Below are 15,047 nucleotides of genomic sequence, written 5' to 3'. Positions count from 1 at the left end.
CATTTGTTTAGTGTTCAAGGAAAGAGGCAGAGAAGAGGAGGAGGAGGAGAGAGGAAGCTAGGCACAGGGTGTTGGCAGAGTGTATGTAGCCTGCAGGCAGGGGAAACAGTTGGGAAAACGCTGAGGAATTAACACTGGAGCTGCAGCTGAAGGATAAGTGGTTGTAACTGGGCAAGACTGGTGGCGGTTGGGGATAGGTAGGAGAGCAGGAGAGGTTGGGGGGACGTGTGTTCCAGATCCAGGGAACAGTGGGTGCTAAGACACTGAGGCAGGAGGAGGAGTGATATGATGAGGAAACTGAAAGAAGTCCAGTGTGGTGGGAATGCAGAGTGTCCCACCCCAGATGGAAGAGGCACAGGGTTATGAGGCCAGAGAGGGAAAGGGCCAGATGCTACAGAACTCCGCAGGCCATGCCAGTACAACTTCGATCTTCATCAGAAAAGCAAAAGGGAGCTCTCTGGTGAGACCCAAGCCAGGGAATAACGCTTTCAGGTTTGTGATTTTAGAAATCTTCTGGCTGCCACATAGACAACAGATCAGAAGTGTAGCAAATGTCACTCTTTTCTTAAGCCTTCCTTGACCCCTTATGTTCCCACCAAAACTTAGGAAGCTCCTCGAGGACAGGGACTTGGTCTGTTTTGTTCACTGCCGTATTCCCAGTGCCTAAAACAGCTCCCAGTAATTAGTAGGTCCTTAATAAAGGTTTCTTAAATAATGTACCTTTTTTAATGTCATTTCTCACATGACACTGTATTTATTTTCTTATGTAGTATCTCAACTCCATGGGCTTTCCAGCACTCTGAGAAGTGAATGATCTTTCTTGTGAGGCAAGGACTAAAGTCATAGTTAATGTAATGTTAAAGCTGTGTACAAAATTCATATAATCTGAATGGAAAAGACATCTGTCCTGCCACCATTTTTTCCTTCTCCTAAGACAGGCAGTTACCTTACTTCATTATAGGAACATTGGACCCTTGGTAACCAAATAATTTCCACAAATTCTGCAGCAGAAAGGAACTTTCTCTCCTAAATTAAACACCTCCAGAGACTAATGGTAATTGTCTTGGCTTGAATTACTTGATAGCTTTTGTGTATTCTTTCCCCTTGAAGGTCTTAGGGCCTTTCTCCAAATTAAGAGAATCCTTATTCTAGGAATATGACACTCCAGCAATATTTTCACAAGAATCACAAGATCTGAAAGCTGGAAGCATTCTTCAGGAGCATTTAATCGACCCCTTACTACCACCCCAAAGCTTACATTCCGTCAGTACCACTCCTTCCTTATCGCTTGGCTGTCTGGTCCCAGGGCATTATGAGATCAGATCAGGGGTCAACCAGGGACAGATGGCATGTGCTAGAGCTAGAGAACTCAGAAGGTCACCCTTGATCTTCACTAGGTTCCTATGTTTATTCCAAATCAATCTGTGCTATATTTCTATAGTTTTATGACTAGTTGATTATCTCCATTGCCAACCCCTCTTCCTATTCCAGACCATTACATTAGTTTTCAGGGTTCTTCTTCTCTCTCAACTTATTCATCTTTCCATGTGGTTTTCAATGTTTTTACTGTTTCTAGTTCATGTCTTTGCAGTTCTAACAAATTTGCTTCTTATAACCAACTTAAAATATCAAGCTCCTTAATGAATTAATCAATTAGTTAATCAAATATTTACCGAATCCCCACCACATTTTTTCCATCCCATAAATTTGTCTTTGAGAGCCCCATGAGCCCCCAGGAGACTGGCAACAAGGCTCTTAGAAAGTCTCACTGCTAGCTCCATGCACTCACCACTCTCCTCCTATGTTAACATTTTATTTTCATTTTATTTTATTTCCCTTCTTTTGCTCTCTGTTTTCCTCTTTCTCATTTTTCTCCTCTCCCTCCTATGACTCCATTTTCCCATCCTGTCATTGACGTGTCCTCCTCGGCATTTTGTGCATGAGGCATTTTGGTGTGTCCCATGCCCTCACTAAGGGGAATCATATTTCAAAAGCAGATTTGACAGAAGCAAAGGAAAGAACAAAACAGATAGTATGCAAATCCAATCAACAGAGAATAACAGAAAAATGGCTTGGCAATTTCTTATAAAGTCAAACTTACCATTTAACCCAGCAATTCTGCTCATTGTTCTTTACTCAAGAATAAAGTAAACTTACATTCGCACAAAAACTTGTTCACAAATGTTTATAGTAGCTTTATTCATAACTGACCCAAAATGGAAACAATTTAAATGATCTTTGACTGGTGATTGCATAAACAAATGGCAGTATGTCCATATAATGGAATACTCTCTAGAAACAAAAAGGAGTAAACTACCAAAACAGGGAACACGATGCCAGGAGCTGAGGATCCGAGAAGAGGCTGACTACAAAGGGGAATGAAGGAATTTGTGAGGGTGGTAAAACTCTTCTATGTCCTGATTGTGGTGGTGGCTAAATGATTACATGTCAAAACTCACAGCACTGTACACTGTAAAGGGTAAGTTGTACTATATATAAATTATACCTCAATAAATCTGACTTAAAAAATAAACCCACCAAAATAAATGAATTAGTAAAGATAGATTGAAAAACAAACAAAAAACAGTAAACTCGAGTAATCATACCAAAAATGTTCTTTAAAACACACTAACACACAACAATAAAATAGTTAAAGCTAAGGCAAACCCAAGTGAGAGTAAAAGAGAAAATGCCCAGGTAAACAATATTAGAAGGAAAAAAAGGGAATTTAATTTTCAATAGGAAATCTAAAAATTGTAATGTAAGTATGACTTTATTCTTAACAAAATGAAAATCTGCATGAAATTTCATGATTTTTTAGGTACATATAAATTTACAAATTGACCCAAGAAGAGATATAAAACCTGGGTAGACCATTAACTATAGGAGAAATGGAAATGATAAGCAAGGATATACCATTCAAAAACCATCAGTTTCAAATAATTTACAGATGAGTTCTACCTTCAACACATAAATAATTTTTGTTACTTATTTTAGTACATAGGAAGAATGATAAACTCATTCTGCCATATCAGCAGTTCTCAAAGTGTAGGCTTGCGATACATGAAGATCCCTGAACCTTATCTGGGAGTCTATATACCCAAAACTGTTTTGATATTGAAACTAAGATGTTTTGACTCTTCCCTTCTTATCCTCTCATACAAGTGCACAGTGGAGTTTTCCAGAAGCTAATGGAATGCCATATGATGATGTCATTGATCTGGCAACTATTAATAATGAAATGCATGCTTGTATATTCTTGTGTTTTAAAATTTTCTCCATTTTAATTTCTAACACTGGTAAGTAACTCACATAAACAAAGTTCTTTGTGAATCCTCAATAATTTTTAAGGCAAATGGGTCATGAGACCAAAAGTTTGAGAACAATTGTACTAAACTAATATTGCTCCAATATGAAAAATAGACAAAGATAGTACAAATAAAAAAGGCTATTAGCTTACTTAAGAACATAAATGCAAACACTGTAGACTTAATTGTTCTTAAGAAACAATTTTCATGACTAAAGATTTATCTAGTAATGCAGGGGATGGTTCTGTATTTAGAAATCTATTCATATAAGCTATTATATAAATCTATTCATGTAAGCTATTATGTGAATAGATTACAGGAGAAAAACTTCATGATCACAATAAAAACATCCTTTAAAACGTCATATATTTTAATATCCATTCCTGATTTTAAGAGGCAAGCAAGCAAACAAAAACAAAATAAAAAATTTAAAACTCTCAGTAATAAGTAAGTTTATTTAATTTGATAAAGAGTATTCACCCTACTTGTTGAGGTCAGGAACAAGATAAAGATGGCTGCTTTCATTGCTATAGTTGCAGCTACTAAATACAGCACTGGAAGTCCTAACTAGTGCAATAAGACAAGAAAAAGAAAGGAGACTATCACAAAGAAATACATAAAACCATCACTATTTACAAGTGATTTAATTTTCAACTTAGAAAATCTAAGAACTGTAAAATTCAAAACTAACATTAGATTTTAGTAAAGGCTTGATAAAAGATCAACCACAAAAATTAATCCTTTTCCTATACATCAACTATAACCAAATAGAAAGATGTAGTGGAAGATAGCAAGCAAATTATAAAATACATGCGACTAAACTCACCAATATGTCCAAGATTTATATGAAGAAATTGTAAACTTTATTGAAAGACATTAAAAGAAGACAAAAATAAATGAGAAACACATCATGTTCCTGGAAGAAACTCAAATTAAACTATAAATTTAATGAATTTCCGATCAAAATACTTGTAAGATATTTTATGGAACTGACAAATGTATTCTAAAGTTCACCTGGGAGAAGAAGTGTATAAAAGCAGTCAAGAAAATTATGAGAACAAAAACTACTGAGACAAAGAAAAAGAAAAGATAATAAGAAGGTAGCAGTAGGGCATGGTGGCTCACACCTGTAATCCCAGCACCTTCTAAGGCCAAGGCAGGTGGACGACTTGAGGTGAGGAGGTCAAGACCAGCCTGGACAACTGGTGAAACCCCATCTCTACTAAAACACACACACACACACACACACACACACACACACACACACACACACACAAAAGGAAGAAGAAGGTAGAAACACAGTTTTTGGTCCCATAACGTTTTTAAAAATTCTATAATGCTACAATAATCACAATAATGTGGTGCTTGCACACAAATGGACCAAAAATTAAAAAATCAAAGGAGTAGAATAGAGTTTAGAAGCAAACCCATGTACAACCTGGCATTTTAACTCAGTAGGAAAAGGATGTTGGACTATTTAATTGTGTTGGGACTACTGGAAATTATCTCAAAGTTATAAACTCAATTCACACCATATACTATCAAATTACTGAAAGGAAAATTTAAAATATATAACATCTTCTAAGGGATAGAAATATCCCTCCTAAGCAAAACACAAGCTCAAGAAGCCACACAGAAAAAACTGACATAAGAATTAAAACCTTCTATATGATGTAAGACAATGTAAATAAAGACCAGCAATAGACAAGGAAAAAATATTTGTAACACGTATCACAGAGAAAGAATTAATATCATAATGTAATGGAGAGAACCTTCAAACCAAAAAGAATAAGATAATCTAATAGATAAATAGGCAAATAATATAAACAGGCAATTCACAGAACAAATAGAAATGATCAATGAACATATGAAGGCATGCTCAGTTTCACTAGTAGCCACAGAAAATCTATAAAAGAATAATATACACTTTTTATACATTAGATTTGTAAAAATTAAAGAACTAACAGTATTCAGCATTGGTGAGATGTGTAATGATTATTCTCATTATGTAAATGAATATTCTCATTCTCTATTGGATGGGAATATAAACAAGTATAGTCTTTTTCAGGGTAAGTTAACATAGTCTCACAAAAGCACCTTTTTTTTTTTTTTTTTTTTTTTTTTGAGACGAAGTCTCGCTCTGTCACCAAGCTGGAGTAAAGTGGTGAGATCTTGGCTCACTGCAATCTCTCCTTCCCAGATTCAAGTGATTCTCCTGCCTCAGCCTCCCGAGTAGCTGGGACTACAGGTGTGCGCCCCCATGCCTGGCTAATTTTTGTATTTTTAGTAGAGACGGGGTTTCACCATGTTGGCCAGGATGGTCTTGATCTCTTGACCTCATGATCTGCCCGCCTCAGCCTTTCAAAGTGCTGGGATTACAAGGTATGAGCCACCACGCCAGGCAAAAACATCTTTTAACTCAGTTCTTCCACTTCTAGAAACTTACTTGCAGAACTAACTAGATGTGTCTATAAAAATCTATGTGCTGCTTTCCAGTGGTGACGACCTACCCATGAGAACATTCATCTCGCAAAGGATCTCCTTCATCCCTCTCTAGAAGAGGAGAAGAGGAAACACGAGAAGAAACGCCTGGTGCACGGCCCCAATTCCTACTTCACGGATGTGAAATGCACGGGATGCTATAAAATCACCACAGTCTTTAGCCATGCACAAACGGTAGTTTTGTGTGTTGGCTGCTCCTCTGTCCTCTGCCAGCCTACAGGAGGAAAAGCAAGGCTTACAGAAGGATGTTCTTTCAGGAAGAAGCAGCACTAAAAGCACTCTGAATCAAGATGAGTGGGAAACCATCTCAATAAACACATTTTGGAAAAAAATATTTATGTGCCAAAAGTTCCCTGCAGCACTGATTGCAATTATAAAAAACTGGAAGTAAACCACAAGGCTTTCAACAGGAAAATAACTAAATAAATTATGATAGTTCCAAAATATGAAATACCATTTAGGAGTTAAAAAGAATAAGGTAATTCTATTATAATTGACATTAAGAAATTTAAAACACACATGGTTAAGTGAGAAAAGAAAGAAGCACATTTATGGCATAATCCCATTTGTATAAAAACCATATTCTATCTACATAAATGTATACATGTATAAATGGAAAAGGTCTTCAAGGGTACCTATTAAACAGTAAGCAGTCCAGTTATTTACATTTGTGGAAGGGACTAGGATTAAAGAGGTGGAGTAAAAGAGACTTTTACTTTCTAATTATTTCTGTAATTTATTATTTTTTTGCAATGGGCATGAATTTATGTTTTACATTTTTTATATATTTCAAACGCAATAAAAAACCCAACCTCCTGTTATATCTACAGTAAGAGGCAATGCAGGCTTCAGCAAGGGCACTGGTTTGGAAAAGAAGAACGGAGGCCGGGCATGGTGGCTCACACCTGTATTCCCAGCACTTTGGGAAGCCGAGGTGGGCAAATTGTCTGAGGTCAGGAGTTCGAGACCAGTCTGGCCAACACAATGAAACCCCATCTCTACTAAACATACAAAAAAAATTAGCTGGGTATGGTGACGCGCGCCTGTAATCCCAGCTACTTGGGGGGCTGAGGCAGGGGAACTGCTTGAACCAGGTAGGGAGGGTGAGACTCCGTTTCAACAAATAAAAAAAAAGAAAAAAAAAAGAAAGAGAAAGGGAAATCTCTTTCAGATTTCTTTTTAAACATACTTTGTGTCTCTCCATTATGTGGATCATCTGAAGTCTGCTGGTATGTATGTATTTGCTTCTACAGACACAGAGACTGATAAGTATTCACCTCTGTGTCTTTAGAGCCTAGCAATGAGTTAGGCATTCGGTAAATGTAACGTAAGTGTATGTTGAATGAATCATAATCTGAGAGATCATAAAAAGGTATAATAGGAAGGGCACTATAGCCTATGCCTTAATCCCAGCACTTTGGGAGACTGAGGCGGGCAGATCACATGAGTCTAGGAGTTAGAGACCAGCCTGGACAACAAGACAAAACCCCGTCTCTACAAAAAATATAACAATTAGCTGGGCATGGTGGCACATGCCTGTAGTCCCAGCTACTTGGGAGGCTGAGGTAGGAGGATCACCACAGCCCAGGAATTTGAGGCTGCGTTGAGCCATGATAGTGCCACCACACTCCAGCCTGGTTGATGGGGTGACTCCCTGTTCCAAAAAAAAAAAGGTAGAACATACAGTTTTTGCTAACTCTTTAGCCGAGATGGAGTGAAGAAGAGGGTTGGAATAGATGATGGTATCATTACCAGACAGGAAAAAAAGGGAAGTTTGGGGACAATGATGGATGATAATAGCTAACATTTGGTGATTACTGACTATGCGCGGGTATTGCTTTGAATGTGCTGTATCCACTATCTCATCGAATCCCAACAGGAAACTTGTATTTCCTCACACAAAGAAAGAACAGTTCAGAGACTTTCCCCGGGTCATTCAGGTACCTAGAGCTGTGACTGAAACCAATATCACAGATGCCATGCTCCTAACTTTGAGGTTATACTGTCTCTCCAAACATGTAAAGTTAATAAAATCAGTTCTGACACGCTGAGTTTGAGGTGCTGGTGGAAGACTGACTGAGGTGGGGCTGTGCAGTGAGGAGCTAAATATCCCAAGTCTGCAGCTTCTTGGAGCGCACAGAGCTAGAGACACGCCTATGGGAGTGCTATCTGGGAGGCCAATACTCAATAATCAACAAATATTTCTCAAGCTTCCACATAAAAGTCAGGCTCAGCTATATCAAGCACTCACTTCATGATACACAGAATGTTTACTATGTGAAAGTACTGTGATCTGGTATTTTGAATTGTGGGCCTTTAAAAAATCTAATGTTCTTAATCACGTTGTAAACCTCTTGAGGGCAAGGGCAAAACACTGAATTTCTTTGCATTCCCCTTGTTAGAGGTCTCAAAACATGTTTGTTGATTAAATGCTTGAGAAGTGTCCTAAATCTCAAGAAACCAAGAGGAGACAGTTTTCATTTCTGTTACTATCTAAAAGTCTATAAAAGTATCCAGGTTTCAAACCAAGTAAGATTTGTCATCAGTGTCATCAAGGCTAACTGTAGGCATCAGGGGAAAAGCTTGGAGCTTGGAGCGGCAGGCTGGCTGCCAGAAGGCTTGTGCCATGTGATACTGCTCTTGTCAGATGTATCAAACACCAGAGTCCAGCCCTCACCCTTGCTGGTCCAGAAACTCAATCCTGTCAGAGTCCAGAGAACCCAGGGAGGCTCATGCATGGTAAAGTCCTAAAAAACTGAAGTATAAAACTAGAATGTCAGTTTATTTTATTTATTTTTGAGATGGAGTCTTGCTCTGTCATTCAGGCTGGAGTGCAGTGATCTTAGCACACGGAAACCTCTGCCTTGCAGGTTCAAGCGATTCTTGTGCCTTAGCCTCCCAAATAGCTAGGATTACAAGCACGTACCACCATAACCAGCTAATTTTTGTATTTTTAGTAGAGACAGAGTTTTGCCATGTTGGCCAGGCTGGTCTCCAGGCTCCTGACCTCAAGCGATCCACCTGCCTCCGCCTCCCAAAGTGCTGGGATTATAGGCGTGATACTGCCCGGCCAATGTCAGTTTATTAAGATACTATAAGGAATGTGACTGTCAGGAAAATCAGATATTTGCATCCACCATCATCTCCCTGTAGCCAAGTGGTGTGCAAAGCTGAGTACTAGGAGACTGTACAGTCGGCCCAGAAGGCAGGGGCTTAGTAATAGGATTAGAACACTGAACAGGACAGGCTGGATGAAGCAGGGGCAGAGCATCAGCTTTGGAATCAGACGCCTGGACACACACACAATTCTTCACGTACCAGCAGAGTGGCAGTGAGCAAGTCACTCACCTTCTCTAAACTCCAGTTTTTAGAAGGTAAATGATACTTCACTGGCTTATGGTGAGGATTCAATGAGATGATCTATAAAATGCTAAACCAGTCCTTGTCATGTGACAGGCACCACAGCGGCTACATATTCATCTCCCTGCCAGGGACACACCTGTTCATGGTTCAAGTCAGCTTTCAGAATGTCCTTTGCTCTGAACAAAACTAGGCAGGCAAGACTGGAAGCAAAAGACCATTTAGAAGGCTGCTAAATAATCCAGAACATAGATGCAAGTGACTTAAAATAGGGCTGTACCAGGGGGAACAGAGATATGTACATAGATTTGAAAGCTATTTAGGAAGTAGGTACTATCTTGGCTGTTTTACATAATTATTTATTGTCCTGACAGCCGTCTGTAAAGTAGGTAGCCTATGTTTTAGATGGAGGTGAGAGATATTATGCAGCTAGCTCAGGATCACAGGGCAACTGAACTAATATACGAATCACAGCTGGTGTGACTCCAAAGCCTCTCTCCTTTCTATAAACAAAATATACTGCTGTATATATCGTTCTCAACCAAGACGTCAGTTGTCAGGAACAGGGTAATTTCTTAACACTAATAATTAAAGTATAGAACTTTAGAAAAATGATTCACTTTTTAGAAAATAAAATGTGGAGTAGATCAAGGCAATCACTATAATAATTAACATCACTATTGCTCACTTCCGTTACAATACATTTTCTTAAGGGAGAGAGAGAAAGAAGTGGAGGTAGAGCTCATGGACCAGAAATTATGCATTGCTGCACGTTCGTTTATGAGACAGTGTCACCTATGTAACTTCAACCATTATGCCTTATTGAAAACAGTTTAAGAATGGTTACTCCAGCCGGGTGCCCTGGCTCATGCCTGTAATCCCAACAGTTTGGAAGTCTGAGGTAGGCAGATCACAAGGTCAGGAGTGCGAGACCAGCCTGGCCAGCATGGTGAAACCCTGTCTCTACTAAAACTACAAAAATTAGCTGGGCATGGTGGTATGCGTCTATAGTCCCGGCTACTCAGGAGGCTGAGGCAGAATTGTTTGAACCTGGGAGACACAGGTTGTAGTGAGCTGATATTGTGTCACTGCGCTCCAGCCTGGGCAACTGAGCAAGATTCCATCTCAAAGAAAAAAAAAAAAAAGGAATGGTTACTCCAAGGAACGGGGCCCTCTTTCTGAGCAAAGATAGTCTTGGGTGAAACATCTACAGGGTTTCACTGTAACAGTGACAGACTCTTCAGACTGCAGACATAGGTGCTAAGCAAATCATCATCTTTCTAGTACTGTGTTCTTTCAATTTTCATGTTCTCAGTCACGTTCACACACAAAATTACAGTTCACCACAAAAACTTAATTTTTTAGATCAAAGACAGTATCATATAAAAGATTTGAGCTTCTTTTCTACATGAACTGACAAGATAGGCTTTTCCCACTTTTACCCCTTACTTTTTAACTGAAGCATAAAACATTACTTTTTTTCTTATAAAACTTTACTTTGAATTAGTTTGAGCCTAAGATTTCATCCTCATGAGATAAATGTAAACCAGCTTTTTTTTCCTCTGTGAAGTTAATACTCATGTTTCTATGTTCCTACTCTAAATATTGCTTAAAGCAATTGTTCTTTTCAGAAGTTTTTCGTAAGTTAGTAATTCACTAGACAAATGTTACCACATGCCACCCAAGTACCAGGCTCCTCAAGGAATTTACAGTCTAATAAGGAAAACAGATTGGCATGTACTCAGTAACAGTAATCACATTAATAACAATTTCTACTATTTCTCATATCCTTCTCTGTGCCAGACACTGTGCTAGGCCATGAGAACAAAAGACAATGAAGAAATTCCTCCGTCTTCAAGGGGCTTCCCATGTATAATATGATGGAAGAGGCAGGCATATTAACCAATAAATGCAATAAACAGGTACCTTGCTAGAAATAAAGATCGTGTGTTTGGCAAAATACAGGATGGAGGGATTGATGAGGGATAAGCGGAGTTGGAAAAGGTTTTATAGAGGAGCTAACCTTTGAGTTAAGTTTCAAAAGATGAGGAGGTATTCTCCCAATTAAGAGCAAAGGGAAGAAAAAGGGTAACTGTGGCAAAGGCAAATGTAAAACAATTTTATGTGTTTAAGGAACTGCAGGCAGTTTCGTAGAGATGGAGGTTACAGTAAAGAGGTGGGAGGGAGGCCGGGCACGGTGGCTTACACCTATAATCCCAGTATTTTGGGAGGCTGAGGTGGGTAGATCACGAGGTCAGGAGATCGAGACCATCCTGGCTAACATGGTGAAACCCCGTCTCTATACTAAAAATAGAAAAAAATAGCTAGATGTGGTGGCGCGTGCCTGTAGTCCCAGCTACTTGGGAGGCTAAGGCAGGATAATCACTTGAACCCAGGAGGCAGAGATTACTGTGGGTGACAGAGCGAGGCTGTCTCAAAAAAAAAAGAAGAAGAAGAAGAAGAAGAAGAAGGGGAAGGGGGAGGAAGTTAAGAAGACACAGCAAGAGACAAAGTAAGAAATTAGAGAGCAGATGATGAAGGATCTCATAGCCCATGTTGATCGTCATTTAACTTCAAGGTCAACGGAGAGTCAATGAAGAGTTTTAGGCATGGGAATTACAACAAGGTTTCTCTTAGAAATAGAACTCTGGTCACTATGAAGACGATGGAATAAAAGGATTTGAGAAGGGAGACAAAGAGATCAGTTAGAACATCTATTTACAGAAGACATTAATAAGTTGTAATAGTTGAATAGGAGAAATACTAAGCTCACATGAAGAAATCAGGAAAGAAACAACCCAACAGAAAAATGAACAAAATATCGAACAGGCACTTCACCAAGGAGACTATTTAAATGGCCAATAAACATGTGAAAGGGTGCTCCGCCTTACCAGTAACCATGGAAAGGCAGACCAAAACTAAACTAAGAAATCGTTATATATCCAGAAAGATGATAAAAATGAAAGGGTCTGACAATATCAAATACTAGTGAGAATATGAAACAACAAAAATTCTTATATACTGCTGGAAATAGAACAAATTGGTAGAACCTCTTCGGAATACAGTTTGACATTAGCTAGTAAAGTTGAAGAAGCACTTTCCCTAGGTGCCAGCAATTCTACTCTTGGGTCTCTACCCTAAGGAAGCTCTGGACCTGTATACCATGATACATATAAAAATGTTTATAGCAGCATTTTTCTTTCTTTTTCTTTCGTTTTTTTTTTTTTTTGAGATGGAGTCTCACTCTGTCACCCAGGCTGAAGTGCAATGGCATGATCTCGGCTCACTGCAACCTCTGCCTCCCAGGTTCAAGTGATTCTCTTGCCTCAGCGTCCTGAATAGTTGGGATTACAGGTGTGTGCCACCGTGCCCAGCTAGTTTTTGTATTTTTAGTAGAGACGGGGTTTCAACATCTTGACCAGGCTGGTCTCAAACTCCTGACCTCGTGATCCACCCACCTCAGCCTCCCAAAGAGCATTTTTCGTAAGTACCAAAAAATTAGAAATAACCCAAACGTGTATCATCATCAGAATGGATACAGGAATCAGGGTAGACCAAACATGGTGGCTCATGCCTGTAATCCCAACACTTTGGGAGGCTGCGTCAGGTGGATTGTGCTTGAGTCCAGGAGTTCGAGACCAGCCTGGCCAACGTGGCAAAACCCTGTCTCTACAAAAAATACAAAAATTATCCAGGCATGGTGGTGCGTGCCTGTAGTCCCAGCTACTCAGGTGGCTGAGGACAGAGGATCACTTGAGTTTGGGAGGTGGAAGTTGCAGTGAGCTGAGACTGCACCACCACACTCCAGCCTGGGCAACAGAGTGAGACCCTCATTTCAAAAGCAAAAAACAAAACAAAAGAAATTACGGTATTATACAGCAATAGAAATGAAAGAGCTCCGACTACATGCAATAATATGGATGAATCTCACGAACGTAGGGATAAACAGAAAGAACAAAACACAAACAGTACAAAAAAAAGATTCTCTCATTTGAAGGTCCCAAAATACAAAACTATATTGTTTGGGGATGCATACATGGGTGATGAAATTATTTTAAAAAGCATAAAAATAATCATCATAAAAGTCACCCCCTGTTCTCACTCATAAGTGGGTGTTGAGCAATGAGAACACATGGACAGAGGGAGGGAACATCACACACTGGGGCCTGGGGTGTGGGGGGATAGGGGAGGAATAGCAGGGGATGGGGAGATTAGGGAAATACCTAATGTAAATGATGGGGCGATGGATGCAGCAAACCACCACCATGGCATGTGTATACCTATGTAAAAAACCTGCACGATCTGTACGTGTACCCCAGAACTTAAAGTATAATTTTTAAAAAGTCAAGATAGTGGTTACCTAAGTAAGAAAGAATGGGTTATAATCAAGGAGAAACATATAAGGGGCTTCTCACATGCTGGAAATGTTCTATTTCTTTCTCTTTTTTTTGAGATAGAGTCTTACTCTGTCACCCAGGCCAGAGTGCAGTGGAGTGATCTCAGCTCACTGCAACCTCCATCCTGGGTTCAAGCAATTCTCCTGCCTCAGCCTCCTGAGTAGCTGGAATTACAGGCATGCACCACCATGTCTAGCTAAGTTTTGTATTTTTAGTAGAGACAGGGTTTCACCATGTCCACCAGGCTGGTCTTGAATTCCTGGTCTTGTGATCTGCCCACCTCGGCCTCCCAGAGTGTTGGGATTACAGGCGTGAGCCACCGCCCCTGGCTAATGTTCTATTTCTTGAGCTGGGTGTGGTTTCATGAGTGTTCATCATGTAATTTTTTAAATGTACACATATGTCTTGTGCACCTTTCTGTATGTAACATTTCAAAATATAAAAGAAAAAAATGAATGTACTTGGGGAAAAAACCAAAACGCTCTTTAACAGCTATGTACTGCAAGATATGCTTTTATAAATGAAAAGCTAAGAGAAGGAGAATGGTGAGAAAAGAGCCTAGAATGGGAGGCTGAAGAGTTGTGGACTTTTTGTGATAGGAATGAGGAGTGCTAGGTAGGCAGGTGACACGAATGAGTCTGCATGCTAGCAAGACTTTTATCAGCAGGGTACACGGAATGAACTGGAAGCGAGCAGACACTAATGCCAGAGCATGACAGGAGCCTCCCGCGACAGTGTGGTAAGACAGCAGGAGAGCATGAACTATGGGGAAAAAAGTAGAGACAGATGGAGGTATTTAGTAAGCAGAATTGTTAGGCCATGAAAATTGATTAGATATAAGGGGCGAGGTAATGGAGGGATCCTGTTTCTAATTTGAATAACATTAGCATGATAAATCAAAATAGGCAATACAAGGGGAGATTCAGGTTTAGTGTTAGAAAATGGTAAATTTGGTTTTAGTCCCACAGAGTATTCAGTGCCTGCATGACATCCAAGAATAAAAGTCTAGGAGGCAGCCAGGTGCACGAGTGAGGCTCAGCGGCAGAGACATTTGCTGTGGATCCTCATGATTCAATACCTAGGTCTCAAACTGTGAAATGGTTCAATGTGGTTTGGGCCACCACCAGTTATTTGAGAAGTCTCATTTCCACCGGGCATGAGGGTGGAGTAAGAGAGCCCTGAGTAGGAGAGTGGAGAGCAAACAGGGAAGGTTCTGAACTTTTCAGCCAAAGCAATTGAGTAAACAATGGTGCTATCATCTGAGATGGGGAGACCTCATAAAGAAGCAAGATGATTTCTGGTTTTGTTTGTTTTTAAGAGGGGCAGGCCAGGCACAGTGGCTCATGCTTGTAATCCCAGCACTTGGGGAGGTCTAGATGGGCAGATCACTTGAGCCTAGGAGTTCAAGACCAACCTAAGCAACATGGCAAAATCCTGTCTCTACAAAAAATTAAAAAACTAGCTGGGCCCGGTGACACTC

The 15,047-nt window shown here is 39.8% G+C and overlaps 2 protein-coding genes across 9 annotated transcripts in view; one reads left to right on the top strand and one right to left on the bottom strand.

Moving 5' to 3' along the window:
• RNF220 (ring finger protein 220) overlaps positions 1-15,047 on the bottom strand; it is a 254,410-nt gene that overhangs the window by 201,716 nt on the left and 37,647 nt on the right. The window lies entirely within an intron of this gene.
• LOC108312726 (40S ribosomal protein S27-like) lies at positions 5,820-6,142 on the top strand (the record flags this gene model as incomplete). Its single annotated transcript, XM_017540781.1, has 1 exon — positions 5,820-6,142. A coding segment is annotated over one exon (264 nt), but the record flags the coding sequence as incomplete, so codon positions are not given.

The sequence above is a fragment of the Cebus imitator genome, unplaced genomic scaffold (genome assembly GCF_001604975.1).
Source record: "Cebus imitator isolate Cc_AM_T3 unplaced genomic scaffold, Cebus_imitator-1.0 Scaffold129, whole genome shotgun sequence".
Lineage (NCBI taxonomy): Eukaryota > Metazoa > Chordata > Mammalia > Primates > Cebidae > Cebus > Cebus imitator.
This window is presented reverse-complemented; position numbering and strand designations above follow the sequence as displayed.